We start from the raw sequence: 19,567 nt of genomic DNA on the forward strand, positions 1-19,567 counted from the left end.
CTTGGAAATGCTCTTCAATTTTAATATAAACATAATCATCCTGTATATAGTTGTTATAGATGTTATACAGTTGTTATAGTGGTTTGTTTGTTTACTTGTGCATTCTTCCTCGCCCATTCTGTTTTTTAGGGCCCGAGCACTGGTCTCTTTTGTTATTTAATTTATGTCTATTTGCACTGTCTACTTTTATATTTGCACTGTTTACTTGTCTATTTGCATTGTTTATTTGTCTATTTGCACTGTTTACTTGTCTACTTGTTTATTTTATCGCCCTTTTTCTGTTTTCTCTTTTGTTATTTAATTTATGTAAATTAAGAGAGAGCAAAATTTACCAGAGTCAAATTCCTTGGCCAATAAAACTGATTCTGACACTGAAATCAAGTTGTTTGAATTATTAAGTACAATTACGATAACCTAATGCATACAACAATGACAGTAAACATCCTCTAACAGGAACAACCAGGCAATCAATTGAACTTGAGAGATGATGTAAGTATGACAAACAGATTGCTACAAGTTACTCAGCAAGAACAATATACCAAAGAGTTCATCATTCAAGGATTTTTTTGAATTAGTTTTAGCGATTTCCTTCACCTCCCACCATGACAGGTTCGGCCAGCATTTTCACATGTAGGCGAAGCAATAACAATACTAAAAAGTTATTTAAGTCCAGAAAAATCATGCCATTTACTCAGAATAAACATGTCAAGGCTGTGCTGCACTATGGACCAGCTGAGGCTCCTACTGGTGGAGACACTGGTATTTCTCATTATCTCTGATGGATCTCTCCCTGTGCGTTTGTTGACAGTTGAGAGAGACAGAGAGGCAGGGGAGAGAGAGGGGATGACATGCAGCAAAGGGCCCGATTCAAACCTGGGCCACAGCAGGAAGACACAGCCTTGAAATGTGGAATGTGCTCTACCAGGTGAGCTACCTGGTAAGCCACCAGATTGCTGAAAATATTTGCCCGATTAAATTTCACTCTAGCTGTGCTACGAACAGCTAGAGCTGGCATATCAACACAATGTAACGCTGTCTTTTTTCGTTCTTTTTGTTTGGTATGATTTAAATAGCTTTGCATAGAGTGAGAAAAATACATCACCTAACAACAAACTGGGCGCAGGAATGCAAGGTGCCTACCAACAGCGTTTTAGAGACAAAGTGATGGAGCCGGACAAAACAAGTGTATGTTCAAATTACTGTCAAGCTAAGATGCAACAAGGTAGTGTTACCTACACAGCACACCGGCGTAACGGGAAACCAAACCCAACTCACAGATGGTTGAGAAGAGACGACTAGTGTTTCTTCTGTAGCCTCCTGCTCAGATAACAGGGTCCCTGACACATTCAAGGTACCTTCTAAGTTATATGGAAAAGTCACATTTCCTTCGAAGATAAAACGGCAAAGTTGATTTCCATGCCAGTGAAATGCAGACTCCACCCAAATAATGGCCTGGATTTGATCAGGCATCATATAGCAAATACTGTCCAATCAAACAAATGCCTCGATCAGTTACCAATCTCTGGTATCAGCTCGAGACATCATTAATCATTATGCAAGTGTCAACTGTCAAGCCTGGGACACGACTGCAAAAAAAGAACTTTGGTGTCATGTTGATTTTCCTGGAATCAGTGAAGGTAAATGACATGAATTATATCTAATGTCTGTGGGTATGCGAGATTAATTGTGCAAGTGTACAAAAAAAGACGATGGGCCTCATTTGATAAGTACTCACATTCCTCTGTCCTGGTTTGCTGTGGGAACATGTAGTTGGTGAGCACAGTTTTCTGAGTGTCTGGATCCTCCTCTTTCTGGAGAGGGATAAGGGGCTTCGACTGTGGGAGACAACAAAAAGGCTTGACTATGCTATGTGCCATCACCAAAGCTTTGGCAAGACACTCAAGAGTCCAAAGACTGCTTCTGTGCTCTTGCCTACTGTAATAAGAAAGCACCTTTGTGGTAGCAACAGTAAACATGCAAATGCAAAATATGACCAACGGTGTATACACTCATATACCAAACCTTGGAAAATCCCCATTTTTTGACTGAATATCAAGTAAATCTTGCTCTGTAATATTTCATTTCCCCAAACACAAAGGGATTCTACTGTATTTCTTATTTACTTGCATTGGTGTGTAGTAATAGATGATGCAAGCTTTCTAGCCGATGGAAGGGATATTCTTTGGCTATTTTTATGGCATCAACATTTATTTAACTATGCTGCTCCAGGCCAAGAAGACACACATATTTACAGAAATACAAGTATTTGTGTTAAAAATTGAGAGGAAACAGAGAAAATGATAGAGCCATTGAAAGAAAGCAAGAGAATGAAAGGAGAGAATGCGAGAGAGAGAGAGAGAGAGAGAGAGAGAGAGTATTAATGAACATGAGATTAGGACCACTTATAGGATAGTGATCAATAATGTAACCAGCTGGCAGGAAACTGGTTCCACTGACGTCTTTTTTTTTAATCATTACATGCTGGTCAGTAAAGGGGAGAGCACAAGGTTTCATAATTCAGTGTTTTTTTCCCCTCTGCAGGGTCAAGTAGGTCTTATTCATTACGAAACTAAACTGTGCCCTTCATAATCTTGTCATCTAGTTTTCATGTACTGTGGGATGCCAGCTGCGTAAACACCCATGTCTGTGCACAAACAAAGGTTACATTAGTATTCTGTTCAAACTAATGTTTGACATGGCTTATTGGAGGCGTTCAGGAACCGTCTTATACATAGACAATGAATGCTAATTTCATCCATCTGTGTCTCTTTTTCGGATAATGGAAAACGTATTGATCCAGTGTCCAAAAACAAGTTGTCGAGTGACAAGAAAGCTCTGCGCTGTTCAGTGGGAGGCTTTTAAGCTTTGAGGATGTCGAGTTTAGGGTGTAATACTTTGTATAATAGAGATCACAGCTGGGCAAAATCTGCATGGACAAAAATGGTAGAAAATACAATTGAATTAGTCATCTCTTAAATGAGCACCGACTCTCCTGCTATAATACACACACTGTGTCAAAGGTCAGGCAGCATTACACTTGATACTTTCTTAGGGGTGTAGAGCCTCTTAGTTATCTTTAAGAAGACAAAGAAAATGCTCTCTCTCGTTCTCTCTCGCTCTCAACACACACACACACGCACACAGACACAGAAATAGACTGCATTTTTATTTCTTATCTTGTCAGTGTTTCAGTCTTCTGACCTTTCTCAAGACATCTAAAATATAGAGTCTTGTATCGCGTCTCTATGATTAGATGAATCACCCACACCTTGGGTTAATTAACCTCATCGCTGATGACTGCAGCTACAGAGGTTGTGGCATCCAGGTAGAAAAAGACCAAACCTGTAACCTGGATCAAGACCCGTGAATCGCATGTTCACTTTAAAAATTTGGTCTGAATACCGCGTTAACAAAACAGCATTACAGCAGTGAATCTCTTTTCCTTCAATACTAGAATGACGTGAGCTAAACGTGTGATCCCTCACCTGATTCTCAGACAGCCACATCGCAGTCATCTGGTTCAGTTTAGTGAAACTGTATGGAAGATTCTTCAACCTAGAGTGAAAAAAAAAATACCAACAGCTATTTAATCATCTTAAAAACAACTTGAGTAAGACATACACACGATACTCCTATAATGTCAAAAAAACAAGGACAAATTAGAGTAAAAAGCTGGCATGTGGCCATTTTTCTTTCTCCCCTCAAAATTCATCAGTACTGTGGGGTTGGGGCAAAATGTATTTAGTGCTATTGGCACAGTGCTGACACTAGGAACGGAAAACCCCTGGACAAAATGTTGATCAGGACTCCGAACTTATCAAATTTGTAACACAACTCTATTCCTTTTAATCATGATGTAATTATTAAGTTAGGTTTCAGACTGGGCTTGTATTCAATAAAACAGAGGTCCAAGACATTCTTTTGCCTCTTGTTGTTTTTTTTGTTTTTTTTCAGTGACTTATGCAATTCATAGCAGTGCAATTAGTGCAATGTTGCAGAACTCTTTTTAATAAGGTGGATCGGCATGCTTTACAAGGAATCATGTGACAGCAGCAGCATGATTTCAGCAACAAAAGCTATTTCGGATTTATGCATGCAAAAATTTGGAGAGCACTGGAATAAAAAACACATACAAAAAAAACAGTGAAAAGATTGCTTTGTCAAACTGACAAAAAGCAGTCTTCATTATACACAGATCATCAACTTTGTTGGAGCACCAGCCGGTCATGACTGCAGTATGCTACCGCTGAAATGCTGGGGGGATTTTTCCTCTTATCTTGCTTTCCATATCTGAAGAAATTTCCCACCCATGGTATGCTTATTTACAAAGCAGACTTACAGATGAGTTCTCATTCAAGTCGATTATATATGCTACCTAATGCAATGTGAGCACTGAACAAGGCTTTATGTATACTGCCCAACCATACTCAACGATTAATAGCCACCTACTGACTGCTTTAAATTACTTTTACAGCAAGTCGACTGTTTTCTGTCTGCTGGACTATAATAACCTAGAAATAATCTCGAGCTGTGTGCTACAACAAGCAACCTTAAAATTTTGGGAAACTTAATCCCATCCCTGAATACTGATCTTCAACATAGTTTGATGATCAGCTGATAAACACCTCAAATGTGTTTTACTGCAAGTGAATGCTCCTCATTTGAAACTGATATGTTCATGTGACACATAATAATGAATCATAAATGGTGAAAAAAAGAAGTGATGCAAGGTAAGCAGGGGGAAAGGGTTGTGCAAGACTTGGATGGGAAAGAGGTGACTGCCGAGACTTGCCGGGCATGTAGACTGATGGGTCATTCTATTCTGATCAACTGTGGGTGGTGAAAGAGGCTCTACCTGTAGTTGTAGTAGTCTCACTAAGCTATGAATTTCTGAACATGGAAATCATGTATCTTGTGTGTCTCTGGTATTGCCGTTCATGACATTAAACAAATTTGAACAATTTTAACGTGGCAAGCTGGCAAGCAATAATTAGGTAGTATTAGGCAGGTATTAATAAACTTTAAGTAAAACACTCAAAAAACTTGGAACCTTATCAACCACAATGACAGAAGCAACTGTTCTTCAAGTGATGAAGAGCGCAGCCATAACCAACTTTTCTCAGCCGACTAGCCTGTTGACTGTCTGCACGCCGTCTCAAGTTCAAGAGTGAAAACTCACTTGTTGTTACTGAGATTGATGACCTTGAGCTTCTGCATGTCGCCCATCTCCTCAGGCAAATACTCCAGCTTGTTGGAATGTAGGAACAGCACAGTTGCATTCTTCCAGTTGCCCATCTGTGAGGGAAAGAAACCAGGGAGTCAGAGCCATGGTCAAACAGGGATATACATGTTCTCTCACACACACACACTCATAGACACGTACCTCGGAGGGGAGCTGTGTAAGGAAGTTGTGATCTGCAGCAAAGGTGCGGATGCTGACACATTGGCCAATGGAGGATGGCAAGGCCTCAATCTCATTGAAGCTGCAGTCCAGCTCATCAAGGGACGTCAGTCTAGCACAGAGAGAGGAAGGGGAGGGGACACAGGAGGACATTACTCACACTTCATACAGAGTGATTTTCACATGCTGGAAATATCAACAGTGGGGTCCAAAAGTCTGCGTACACTACCAGGGAGGTGTTTGTTTTCATTATCAGAAACAAATACATTTTTCTGACTCAGCTGATGACTCCAATTCAAGAATGCGTTACTTAGAGCTGATACAAGTAGAGTGCTGTGAAATGCTTGTACGAAGCTGAAATAAACTGAGTTTTTTTGCACACCATTTGGCTTTTGTCTCCTCATACTGCTGTCACACCATGTATTTCATTTACAAATGTATGCTCAGTGTGAACTATTTTGATCTTTTCAAGTTCCCCTACACTCATTCATTAAAACTCCTAAAAACTCATCTCTGTTCACCAATATTACATATTTATACGATTTTCTCCACACACACACAAAAAAAAACATACCAGCACCAACTTGCAACTAAACTGAAAGTTTGTAAGGAGTCAGTAATACACACTCTGGAGAAGTTTTCACAAACCATTTAATTTTTGTCCAAAGCAAGACCAGGCAGACCTAAAATTACCACACAATCTGAAGACCAGAATATCAAGCTAATCAAGCTATTGCTACAAGACAGATCTACATGTGCATCCAAGATACAAAGCTGCCTGAACAAAGCACACCAGTGAGTTAAAGCAGAGTCAAAAAATGATTGGTAAACTGCTACCTTAATGAGAGAGTAGCAGTTTCCAAACCACTGCTTTGATAACAAAACAACCCAACATTTAGGCTGGGCCAAACAAATGCCAAAACGTCACTGCGGAAGACTGGAAGAAAGTCTGGTTTTCAGATGAATCACGATTTCAGCTCTGTGGCTGCAATCTGAGAGGTTATGTAAGGAGATGGCCCCATGAGAGGTTAAACTGGGAAATTTTTTTTTGTGGGTTCCAATATCTCCCATCCAGCACAGTGAATCAAGACGAGTGGGAAACATAACAGCGTATGCACCAATGAGGGCGGATCAAGTTATTAAAATTCTAACCAAATCAGTCACATTTATCCCAATACCATCAATCATACTGATGAAAAATGAACAAATATCTACTGTAGCTTGTTTATTGTTGTTTTAAAATTCAGAAAAACAATAAGTGGAATTGGTAATACAGAAGCGATGATATCATGAAAAAAAAAAAAGAAAAGAAAATCACCAACATGCCTTTAAACAAGAGCAGGCCCAGACCAGCTTTTCTGACAGTGTCTTACTATAACAGTAAAACACATATCGACAGCATTTGAGCAAAACTTTATGGGAGCTTTAAAAAGAAAAAAAAAAAGGTGTATGAGTCCAGGTTCACACATATACGCAGTGCAGTTGGGGTTGTAAAAAAAATGCAAATGCATAGTTGCTACTGTGTTGTGTCGTCATAATATCCACTTTTTTCTGTAGCCAAGCAATTAGACAGGATTTCACTCCTCATTGCAGAATCTAAACCAGGGACAAACATCAAAACTGGCTGACAAAACACAGAGACAGTGAACTTAATGAAATATGGCTTCATGTAAATGGAGAGAGAAAAAAAGAGAAAGATTATGTATTTAATCGGTATGCTTAAGCTTCAATCCTTGCATGGGATTAAGCTAAACCATAGGCTTTGTCACATAATCTGTGCCAAAGTACGCTAGGACACACTTCCAAACATAAGGGATAATTGACATTGTTTAGAAACAGTGAGCAACAGAATTAAGTGTACAGTTGCAATAGTAATTGTCAGCATAGGTTTGTATTTTTCACGGGTGCGGGGGGTTGGACTGAACAAAACCTGTGGGTGGACTAAAATTCAATCTGATCCCCATGATGAACTGTGAAGATTCAGGTAGGCCAGGGGGTCACTGTTTGACCCTGCTCTCTAGCTACAGTCTCAGCAGCTGCTGACTGCTAGGCCTGCTTGTCTGATACAGTTAGTATTGGCCTGAGAGCAGCTATGGCTGATTTAATCTGTCAATACTTTCTTCAAGGGCCATCTGGTTCAAGATTACTGCTTCCATGGATCAATAATCTTGAGACTTCAAATCCTAAACTGCATCTTTGTTAAGAATACTGAACTTGACATGACATTTCAGGATAATCATTTAATGAAACTCAAAATTTGTGAAGATGATGATCAATTCAAATCAATAGGACCCAAAAAGTCTTGGATCACATTAATAATGGGTTTGTGATGAGTGGATGTTAGGTTTGTTCTGGTCATTGTGAATCGACTGCTGAAACACTCACCCTCCGATTGAGTCTGGCAGGTACATCAATTGGTTCTCATCCACTTTTAGAGCAGTCAGTTTCTTCAATGAGCCTGAGAGGGAAAAAGCGAGAGAGAGAGAGAGAGAGAGAGAGAGAGAGAGAGACAGACACACAGAGAGAGAGAGAATTATAGAAAACATACTCAAGTTCACAGCAGTTATTGATTATTACTTGCTGCAGAGGAAATATCCATGACAGTAGTTTACAGGATTGATTCACATGATCATCACTACTGTATCTGGTTTATATGTAACATCAGTGTATGCTTAATTCTACTGCATCTGGCTTCATCTAATTTTATGGATATTAAATTTATAGCTCAATGACTGGAACTGATTCCATGATATTTGAGAAGGTAACAATAACAATGACACTCATGTGGCAGGTGTCACTGATGCAAAGTACCACTCGTTATTAGCATCTACAGTACTTGGACAGAAGTGTTGGGCCACCTACATATTACACATGCAGGAGTTTTTCTGACCTCCCATTCTAAATCCATAGGCATTAATATGGAGTTGGAGTAGCTTCTACTCTTCTGGGAAGGCTTTCTACAAGATTTTGGAGTGTGTCTGTGAGAACTTTTGCCCGTTCATTCAGACGAGCATTTGTGAGGTCAGACACCGCTCCATCTGACGTTTGGCGTTGTGCTTGGTGACGTAAGGCTTGCATGTGGCTGCTCGGCCATGGAAACCCATGCCATGAAGCTCCCGGTGCACAGTTTTTGTGCTGATGTTAATGCCAGAGGAGGTTTGGAGCTCTGCAGCTACTGAGTCAGCAGAGCGTTGGCCACTTTTACGCACTATGCGCCTCAGCACTCGGCGACCCCACTCTCCAGGTCTGCCACCAGGAGGCTGAGCCGCTGTGGTTCCTAAACACTTCCACTTTGCAATAATCCCACTTACAGCTAATGGTGGAATATCTAGGAGGGAAGAAACTTCACCAGCTGACTTGCTGCAACAGTGGCATCCAATTACATTACTATTACCACTAGTATCACTCTGGAATTCAGTGAGCTCTTTAGAACGAGCCATTCTTTCACAAATGTTGGTAAAGGCAGACTGCATGGCTAGCTGCTTGATTGTATACACCTGTGGCAATGGTACTGATTGAAACACCTGAATTCAATGATTAAAACTGGTGGCCCAATGCTTTTTGTCCACACAGTGTATGTTTGGCAAGGGTTATTGTGTTAAATGTAGCTTTATTTATTTATTTGTTTTTTTTTGTTTTTTTTTTCAGGCCATGCAGTGGGAGGCACTTACACTTAGGGCCAGTGTGGTGGAACCTGCTTCAATATGACAGTTAACATCGCGCATGTGCTCGTTAGCTGTTTTAGCCATTTTCATTAGCTTCATTAGCCACCAAAACTACTTTGGTAAGGTTAGGACAAGGTCAACATCAGTGTTTCAAAATGTTAGCTATGTTCGCTGATAAGCTAACCTTAGCTAATAATCAACACAGCCCTCACTCGCGATGGGACTTGAACCCCTGCCAGCAGAACCAACTGCACCGTCCACATCCCACCTAGCTCCTGGTGTATTTTCCGCTGCCTTTATACTACGCTAACAACCTCGACGACGTGACGTATTCAACGTATCCTTTGTTTGCGTAAGTCAACATTTTTCCTGGCGACTGGGTTGTCCAGTGACTTGAACCTCTGAGTATTTACTCTGTGCAAATATGGTGGTGCATTTTCTCATGCTTGCTAACTGGTGGAACTAGTTTGCTTCGGTATCAGTGCGCCCTCATGTACCAGGTGTGTAAACAAACATACAGCAGAGAGGGGAGCTGCTGCATAGTCACACACTAACCAACTGCTTACATGGATCACAAAGCGGAATCATTCCTATACAAATGTTTTTCAAATAATGCTTACAGTGTTAATTTTAGGTCTTTTTGATGCATGAAGATAAAATTAAGGTAATTCTATTTATTTTTTTAAAGAATACACTTAAACCACTTCTAACCTGTTTCTTAGTATTTGTGCTGATGACGTTAATGTATTTGGAAAGATCACAATACAGTTTAAGGCTACAACTATTTATAAATATAATATTTTAAATCTAATATATTTGAATTCTACAGTAATTTAATTTGTAATTTGAAAAGCATTTGAAACAGCTGTTCTGTATTGTAACAGTCAATAAAATTCAGTAAATAGTGATGTTGCCTGTTTAATCATGTAACAAATATACAAATGTAAATTGGACGGTCATCTGCAAGAGAAAAAAGATGATTATGCCAATCATCTGCTTATAGTGATCAACTGGGCCTGGACAGACGTGTTCACTAGAAATGGTTTCCACTTTAGCTCCACCCAGTAGCAAGCGAGAGGGCTGGAGCAGAGCATCACTAATGAATCCCAAACACACCCGCGCCGTTGTGCATCATTCAAAGCATTTTTTCTGCTTTGGGTTGCCGCTCAACATTGTGTTGTTTGCTGGGCCAGGTACACCTTGTTCTCTTTGGTGAGGCACTCGTTCTTGTGCGAGGGAAGGAGCTGACGGGTCCAACTTGGAGGATCTATTACACTCATATGGAGTAGCTAATGCTATTGTATGGAAAAGAGCCAAACCCTTAAGTTTAAGTCGATTGTGCTCAATAAAAAAAAAAAAAAATCTGTAGAAAATTATTTTCTCAGGTGTTGTGCACAGTAGTGAAGTTTAAGTACACATATATAGAGGAATCAAACGTCTTTTTGACTGCCTGAGCTGAATTTGCCTCGAGGACCATAGTGCTGTAGCTGTAACCCATGGGGAAAAAGTCGTTTTTAACTTCATGGGGTCTTTGAATTTTTTTCCCAGAAACTAACATCTGTGTAAATCTTTCAGCGATGATATTCTACTACTGTTGCTCCCTTTGACAGCATGGCAGGATCTGAGCTGTTCATTCAAGATTGGACGGCATGCTGTTCTTTCCTTTCAGATCATCACAATTTGAAAGGAAACTTCCATCCTCAGATAATCTCACATATATATAGTTATATATCATCGGTTTTTGATGTTCAAAGCATTCCAGGTGCTCCTTTATGATGAAATGTTGTAATTTACTTTTTTTTCCCCTGTTGTTGTATTCACTTTCCTTCAGCCTGCGTCATCTACTTCCACTTCAGTTAGTCATTTACTGAATTTCCCCGGATAACTTCAACAAGCCCACAGAAACAGGTCAGGGCATGATGCACTGGGCTATTGGTTTTTACATGCAGGTCGGGAGCAAAAGTGAAATTGACAGTGATAGCAATGGCAAAACAACAGGTTTTGCAAGTTGAGAAAAAGTGAGACTCGTGGCCTACACTCAAAACAAAACGTGTGCTGTGTCCACAGCTCATTATGGATTATGGATTAATGAGGCTACTGTCAGATGAAGAATTTGTATCTCTTCCTCTTCTGCAAAGGACTTCTCCCTGTGACACTGCTGAACACTGGCACGTTCACATTGACCATGTTAAATGTTGTTTTAGGTGAATGAAAAATTTCCTCCGAAGACTGTGTGTGTATGTGTATGCGTGTGTGTGTGTGCGTGTGTTGTAATCTTTACCAATGGAGCCTGGCAGCTGTGTGAGGGCATTGTTGGAAAGCAGGAGATCCTGCAGACTCTCGCAGCCAGAGATCTGCTCATCTACCATCTCCAGGTTGTTCTTGGACACGTCCAGGTATGCCAGCTGTTTCAGCATACCCAGCATCTGCACAGATGGACATACACACACATACACACACAAAAGGTTTCAGGCACACAGGATTTTCAAGCGATATCTCATCATCCTTGGTCGAATTATGGAGAGGATTAGGCACAGTGGTGTGGTTCAACACCAGATGCAGAGTGGATTTAAACAGAAACCAAAATACTTTAACCACCAGCTAAGAAATAACCTGGATTGAATAATTAGGACAGAGGTAATTTATCTATCATCAGACAGCAAAAGCACATTTCAAAGCATTCCATAATCCACAAGGCACCCTGTATTTTGTTGATAACTGCCTGTTTTCCAGAGTTATAATGCAAAACTGGACACTGCAGTTTCAAAACAAATAAAATAAAATGTGACTGCTCACTCTTATTCCATTGCAACAGTGCAAGGCTGAATGAGCACCTAATGACCAGTTTCTATCAGGGGTAGAAAGGATTTAAACATTCAGGTCATAGCAACAACTTGAACTCCTAGCTGTTTTTTGTTTTTTTTGTTTTTTTTGTGGTGTTTGTGTTTAAACTAAATAGCATGCATCAAGCCTAAATTCATGCATTCATGCATCAAGCCTAATAACAGGATGGGCATGTAGCTGAATCAACTTCACATTTTCAATTTGTTTCTGCTGAACAACCGCCCCTCTGACAAGCAGTACATGAGTACATTCCTTTGCAGAACATGTGTCCCGGAAAACAGGCTCAAACACAGCATAAAAGAATAAGTATGTGATGATCAACACTTATGGTTGTAACTGAGTTGTTTTTTTAAAATGTGTTTGACTGGCTTCACTACTTAGAGCGGGCCAGACTGTGATTATAGCTAATGCTGCTGAAATGCTGGCAGCAGAACTAATGCTTTAATTATGACCCAGTTACAAACAAGCTGGTCATTTGGATGACAAACTAATCTCATGTAACACACGCTGACTAGTCACTATCAACACATCTCTATAAATTAACGGTGCTCGAAATAAATAATTGCAAATTTACTTCATATCTATAGAATCTGGTCAATCAACACTGAGACATTTGGAGAACCAAAAGTCTGCATTTTTCCAGTAAAGCCCTGACATGATTCTTTCCTGTAATCATGTCTTACTGTATTAGCTCAACAACAGCAATCATTTCCAAACTCCACAGCTCTTTTATGAACTGTTGGTTCTGAGAAAGCCAAATGCCTGATCTAAACTGACTGCTGCTAGTTTTGACAAAGATCTGAGCAGACACTTAGGGATGAAAATCAAAGTGAATAATCTCAAGACTGCTTTTTGGGAAGTGGTAGTTGCTGAAACTGAGTGTCTCAGAGTGACTGTGAATCATACCCCAGGTAAAAATGTCAGTCTGTTCCCATCCATCCAAAGCTCCTTGATTCCAGTCAGCTGCTCAAGCACTTCAGGCTACAGATGTGAAGAGGAAAGAAGGGAAAGGAGGTTAAGTGATAAGACCATGCATTTGTCTGTGGGTGTGTGGGTGTGTGGGTGTGTGCGTGTGTGCGTGTGTGTGTGTGTGTGTGTGTGTGTGTGTGTGCACAATGGCTAAGGATGGGATGAAGGGCTTAATTCAGTAACAAATTAATCATGGGGCAATTTATTTATTCCACTGTGAATATTATCTACTGTACTGAAAGCTACCAGTGAAAACAAAATGAACACTTGTGTGCACTTAAGGAATACAGTTTCCAGTTCAGTGAGAATGAATGAGAGGGAAAGAGAGAGAGTGATGAGATGAGGTCAGTGCCACAGAGGTAGAGCCCTGGGCATCGACAGACTGGCTCAAAGATACTCACCACTTCAGTGAACTCATTACTCCCCAGGTCCAACCTCTCCAGCTGTGTGAGCTTGTGCATGCTTCTGCAGCGACACAAGATAGACAGGGAGCAAGAAGTTAGACTCAAGTGGTAAATCAAATCACTCAAACATGGCCCATGATTAGGAGCACCACAGAGACACAGCATTATGAGCGATGTGGATTATTTGCTTTGGATATGCGAATTTGAAGGAAACAGAAAACTGCCCCTTCTGATTAGACAACATAAACACAGCCAGCACTTCAAGCAATGTGGGTCATGTGTTTCAAAAAGAAAACCACAGTTTGTCAATCTCCCAAGAAGTCCAAGTCCTCATTTGGCCGGAATACAGCTCACTCATTTATCCGAAATGTTTCATGGAAGGGAGATAAACAAATTTTACGTCCCAGACATGCCAGAAATATGCCTTTAAATAATGTGACAAGCAGTAACTTTTGTAATGGATGTTGGCCCCGAGCCTTGCACGAGACACTTTTCTCCACAGTCAGGTCACATTCTCTATTTAGCAAACAAGCAAATAAAATTAGGACTTTTCACCTGCTGACCATCTTAACAGTGTTTTACAAATTTCCAGTCACAGAATAGATGCGGTGAAATATTTCCATAAAGGCATGTCTCATGTTCTGAGCAGGGACAGTGACACTCTCCCTTCTCTCAGCAGCTACTGATGAGGTGCCTTGGAGCAAACCATTTAACTCCCAGTTTCTCCAGTGGAGCTGTTGGGTGACCACCAGTAGACACTACAGAGGAGCTCTCAGGATCAATTTGTAACTGTGTGAGGCGTGGTGTGTTAAAAAGAACAAATATCATCCAACTGACGAGGAAAAAAAGTGTATGCTCAAACTTTCACACTTGTGACAAACATGAGTGCTCAAGAATTAAAAAACATAATTCACTTCATGGTCTTTCTATTGTCTCAGTGTCCTTGATTGAAGGACACTTCTCTGAGCTATTCATTAAAAAACACTGTGTCTTCTAGTTTTTAATTGGCGCACTTCTGAAAAATGCTGATTACAGTGCTTCTATTGTGACAGGCAAATCAACCCTAAACTGCTGATTACAAAATAACTTGAAGGAAAAAAAAACAAAAAAACAAGCACGCCCCAGTGGGCCTGCTGGTGGCGCTAGAGGGAAAGTCACAGAGTCACCCAAATTGCCAGGTTTCATCCTTTCGCCAACATGAATGCTGTCACGAATGTTCAACTCTTACAGCTACCGGCACCACTGTCGGCCTATTGGTTATGCTAGGTGCAAGTTCAAAGTTGACTCGTATAATCATCTTCCCAACATGAATGCTATCAGGGAAATTCATGGAAATGGAGAAAGTGTGAAAGGTGGCAAAATACCAAAATTCATGGTGATCCACCAAATAGATTTGGAGATCCGCCAATACGGACATAACTGCTGGCCGACACAGTGACATATAGGCCCTGGAATCCCAGTAAGGCAACAAAAAGGAAAACAAAAAAGATACTGAATCACAAGATAAACAACAGAGGTCTTAACATGAAACAAAGTTTGAGACTGAGTACTTCAAGCAACAGATTTGAGGATAAATAGAGCTGACACAGAGATGGGCCCTGATCTGTTTAGGAACAGATCATATGATGATCCTCTCACAGCAGGGATGAGCTGTGTTTCCTTAAAACACGGCTGAGATTTAGCACAAGGACAGAAAGCAGAGTCACCCCTATATCCCTAATGTTTTGTCTTAACTGTTCCTTGTAATATAAGAGCGCAAGACACACTGTAAAAAATATAAAGCAAAAACGCTTGATTCAAGCCCTTTGATGTTTTTGTAGTACCTGATGCAATATAAAAACATTTCACGCTGAGCATTAGCCAGGCTTGTGACATTCTTACTTTAACCTCTTCAACTTCAATTTCAAACACTAGTTGAGAACACCACAGACCTCTACATGAGCTTGAAAGGGGGAGGCATGTGCTCTAGAGAAATAAATTTGCCATCAAACAACACTGTGCGGCTTAGAATCCCAACTGTGATGAACAAAGCGGTTTTCTTTAAGACAAAACCCTGAGAAACTAAATGATATTTGTCTCATGCATGTGGTTATGTGTGTGTGTGTCTACTCTATATAAATACTGAGAAGGAAAGAGAGCATATTGTATGTAAGCTTGGAAGGACTTTGCGCCCCTATGTGCATACACACGTTTGTTTACATCTCTGAGATGCCTGTGCGTCGCTCTGGCAACGTTCCCGACCATTAGTCCTTCTCTTTGTCCAGCTTCCAGCCCTTAACAGGTCTGGCCTCCATCACATAAACACATGGTTAGAGAGGATCTGCTCTGCTGCGCGAACACCGCACTGCACTATAACACACTTGCCAGCCCGTCAGTCAGCGAAACACAGCAAAAAGGAAGGCGAGATAACAAATGAAACTGAGAGGGAGGAAGAGAGAAAAGGCAGATAGGAGAAGAAACATTCTTCCTGAGAAATGCGGAGGACATGGGCGAGAGAGAATGATACAGCGAGTACAGCAAGTGAGAGAGGTACGGAGACAGAGAAAGTAACTCTGCCCATAATCACCTCAGGCATTCTCAATCATAGGGGGGATAAGAGTGTGTGTGTGTGTGTGTGTGTGTGTGCTGGGGAGGTGGGGGGGGGGCTGTTTGGGTTCCCAGGGGCACGGTAACCTTCTCAAATAGTGAAATAAACCTCACAACTGTCTGAGCAGAGGATTATAAAACCTGTCACAGCAAGCAGCCAAGTAACGGGGGCTCTTATGTAACAGAGTGGAATTTAATGCTACAGTCAGACGTGTGGGGAAAGAATGAGGTAGAGAAAGACAGGGTGAGAGGCAAAGCAGGGAGGTTTGGGGGGGTGGGGGGGTAGAAAAAAGGAAGAAAGACAGGGACAGAGAGAGAAAGCTCCTGTCATGTTTCATGACAAGAACATGACTCACGCTGACCCTGCTCCTTTGTTTGTAAAATAAACTGTGTGAGCTGTATCTGATGTTGGGAAAACATGCGAAATCAAGGACACTTACTTTGGCAACATCTTTAACTGGTTCTCCCTCAGCTCCAAGATCTGGAGTTTAGTCAACCTGCCAAGGAGAGTAAAAGCTGGTAAACAAATGCAGCTGACCGTACCAGCAAACTAACATGACCAGATTATCACATAAATCTGTCAAATTGAAAACAAAAAAAAAAAAGAATATATAATATTATGTATTATATATGATATAAATGAATATATAATATAAAGGTATATTCCAGATTCTAGTCTGGAAACAAGAAGCAAGATCAGAATCACAGACACTGGGTCGAACAATACAATAAGGCTTTTTATCAGCCATTTCTAGTTAACCTAGTCATGAAGCATCAATTTAAGCAAAAAGTGAAAAGTGAAAAGTGAAAAAGTGAAAGCCAACATTTGTGCAACATGCTGAACTAGAGGTTGTGCATTTAGTGGAAGAATCACTTCACTGGTGAGCTCCACTTGAGTAGGATAAGATTACTGTGAAATTTGAGAGTCAAATCCCTCTGGAAATATGTCTTACATAATGTTGTATCTGGGCTGAACAATTAAATTTCTGGCACTACCATACAAATATGTTTCCAACACATTCTCCCTCACAGGAATAAGATGTCGAATTGCTTTTTAGAGCCCTATAATGTCAGAGCATGATAACTGCCTCACTTTCTTCCACTGACTTATAATTTGCAATGATTTTTTTTGGGTCTTTTATGGGATAACAATTTCTTTTGTGCTATCAATTTAGGGTGCCCATCCACATAAAAAGTCAGCATAGCTGTAAAAGGAAAGAGATTGAGAAGAAGTTTACATATGCAGCTATCAAGTGGACACTTCATGTCAACAAATTACATTTAATCAAGCCAACAACAACTCTAGAACGCTCTGTAGTAAACACTTAAGCAGTTCTTACAACATAAGATTAAGGGAAGGTTGGTGCTGCTGGACTGAACCAGCTTGCAAATCAGCCGAGCAACTGGATTGTATCAGATAACAATGCACTTGCTTGCTTCCCACACATAAACTAACCACAATATTGGCACCACTGACACAAAATAAAAGGTTAGTCAATGTGTAGAAACTGATCTAAATAAATCTCTAATGCTGCCCATTGCACTATGTTAAACCGAAGACTAATCTGGCGAGACTGGGGCGCTCACTCAGCTGTTGCTTGTAAATACATCACACGCACAGCTTTTTCCCTCATCTGCTTGTGTGAGACAGAAATCGCCTGCCAGATGGACAAGGGCGTCATCTGACCTCGAAAAGCTGTGTCCAATGTGGAGATATCAACTAGATAGCGCAAGGGAATGGTTAACTTTTTTCCTCCAAAATTGATTTTGGGATGTTACCATTCACAAAGTGACATTATCTTAACCTGCTAGCTGCCTGTACATTTAACAAAATTGTGTAATCATACATAAATAAAAAGAAAATTATTTCTCTTTCACGCACAGAATATCAAGTTGACTGTGCATGCAGTCCTGTGAAAACCAAAGAGGAATTTAAAATCCTATGATTTGCGCCAATGCTGCATGTCTTTAAAACAGTATTTGTTAACAGCAGCTTGACTCCTTTTTAACTGTTTTTTAAAACTGCCCAGCACTCAGAGGGTTAACATGAGTATACTGCAAAGACTTCCATATTGCCAATCACTATAGGATTCTTTGGTTGCATAACTAACCATACAAAAATCTATAAATTCCATTTATTTTCCTTATATCATTTGTGATGGTACATCATATTGGTAGTCAATTGTAAAATGTGTTACTAAATGAGCTTGAAATCATCTGCTTGGATGAGCTCTGGGGTATCCTAAGCCTCCAAAGTAGTAATGTGCTGTACATACAACATATATAGACTTTATAATGACATCTGACTCTTATTCAGCTTCTATAATCTGGTCAGGCAATCCACACTATTTACAAATACACATGGACCCCATTTATTTCTGACCTGTCCTGCAGGGAGGAAAGGTCCAGGGATAAGGATTCATCAGGATTCATTCATGCATTTCAATTCGAATTTTATAGAGGTATCACTTACACATTACATTTCTCCTGAGTATTTGCATGATGTAACTCAAATTAGGATCACCATCTACTCAATTTTGGGCCATCTGGGCCATGATAAATGGGCCAAAGATCAGTATTATGACCACTGTGTATCTTCATGACAAGTACTCAATACAACAGGGAAGGTGAAAAGGATTATTATTGTACAATATTGGCATGTAGCATAATCCATATTTAATAACCACATCAACAAACTGACCTCCCGAAGCTGGCTGGTAGGAACTCGAGGAAGGCATCGTTCAGGTAGAGCTGGGTCAGGCTCAGAAGCTGGGTGAAGCCCTCTGGTAGCCTGACAACACACACAACAGGAATCACATCACTCACCATGTATATACACAACAGCTAGAAAAGCCACTGAAATGGCTTGATACTGAAACTAAAGCCAGGGCTGTAGTTCTCTTACAGGTGGAAAGCCAATATATGTGGGCAGTGTGGGCTGTACTCACTTGGATATTGGATTCACGCTGGCTTCAACAATAGCTAAGACTTTGCAATTCTTGATGTTTTCTGGAAACTCCTGGATACCTGCACAGAAATAACAAACAGAAAAAAAAAACATGCATTCAGTTGTTTTAAAATACAGCAGCAACCACAGACACTCAATTCATCATTGGAAATCATGTAGCATCTCTAACATTTTATCTTATATTAAACACAGAGCATGAGAGAGGGACAATGCTAGCCATCTTGTTTATGTAAACTAGGGTGATCTTTGTGAATGTTAAACACAGGTGAATTGTGAGCCAGCCAACAAACGAGTCAAGCAGGACAGCTCTCTGTGTGAACTGTGTGCTCAGAGTGCATTAGAGAGACTATGCACCTTTCCTCTCTAAACAACCTCAGAGAGGAGTGCTTCAGGTGTCATATTAATAGAGCAAGGGAAAAAAGACCCGACCACTGAGTGTAAGTCTGCAAGTTCTCACCAAACATCCGCAATGTGTGAACTAAAAGGAGGGGGAGGTGACCAAGTCTTAAGGTTTATTTCCACACACTTTGTTTTGTGTCCACAACACTTAGCACAGAGTGCTTTGTGAAGGAGGATAAGCTACTTTGAATGTAAACACAGCGTACACAGCTCTGGTTGATGATAACACCACCATGGACTTCCACACTTATTTGGCTTAGTCTGCCTCTGCTCTAATTCATATGTGTTAGGTTGAGCTTTTTAAAGCTGTGTTTATCCACAGAAAAACTGA

At 40.4% G+C, this 19,567-nt stretch overlaps 1 protein-coding gene across 3 annotated transcripts in view; it reads right to left on the reverse strand.

Moving 5' to 3' along the window:
- erbin (erbb2 interacting protein) overlaps positions 1-19,567 on the reverse strand; it is a 55,930-nt gene that overhangs the window by 13,284 nt on the left and 23,079 nt on the right. For all 3 annotated transcript variants that reach the window (XM_030065614.1, XM_030065613.1, XM_030065615.1), the window contains exons 4-14: positions 18,818-18,896; positions 18,571-18,660; positions 16,310-16,366; positions 13,281-13,344; positions 12,817-12,891; positions 11,348-11,492; positions 7,787-7,859; positions 5,384-5,513; positions 5,180-5,295; positions 3,486-3,555; positions 1,736-1,835 (exon numbers count right to left, since the gene is read on the reverse strand). In XM_030065614.1, the coding sequence (XP_029921474.1) occupies positions 1,736-1,835; positions 3,486-3,555; positions 5,180-5,295; positions 5,384-5,513; positions 7,787-7,859; positions 11,348-11,492; positions 12,817-12,891; positions 13,281-13,344; positions 16,310-16,366; positions 18,571-18,660; positions 18,818-18,896 (999 nt within the window). The remainder of the gene's footprint in view (positions 1-1,735; positions 1,836-3,485; positions 3,556-5,179; positions 5,296-5,383; positions 5,514-7,786; positions 7,860-11,347; positions 11,493-12,816; positions 12,892-13,280; positions 13,345-16,309; positions 16,367-18,570; positions 18,661-18,817; positions 18,897-19,567) is intronic.

Source organism: Myripristis murdjan, chromosome 12, assembly GCF_902150065.1.
Source record: "Myripristis murdjan chromosome 12, fMyrMur1.1, whole genome shotgun sequence".
NCBI classification, from domain to species: domain Eukaryota; kingdom Metazoa; phylum Chordata; class Actinopteri; order Holocentriformes; family Holocentridae; genus Myripristis; species Myripristis murdjan.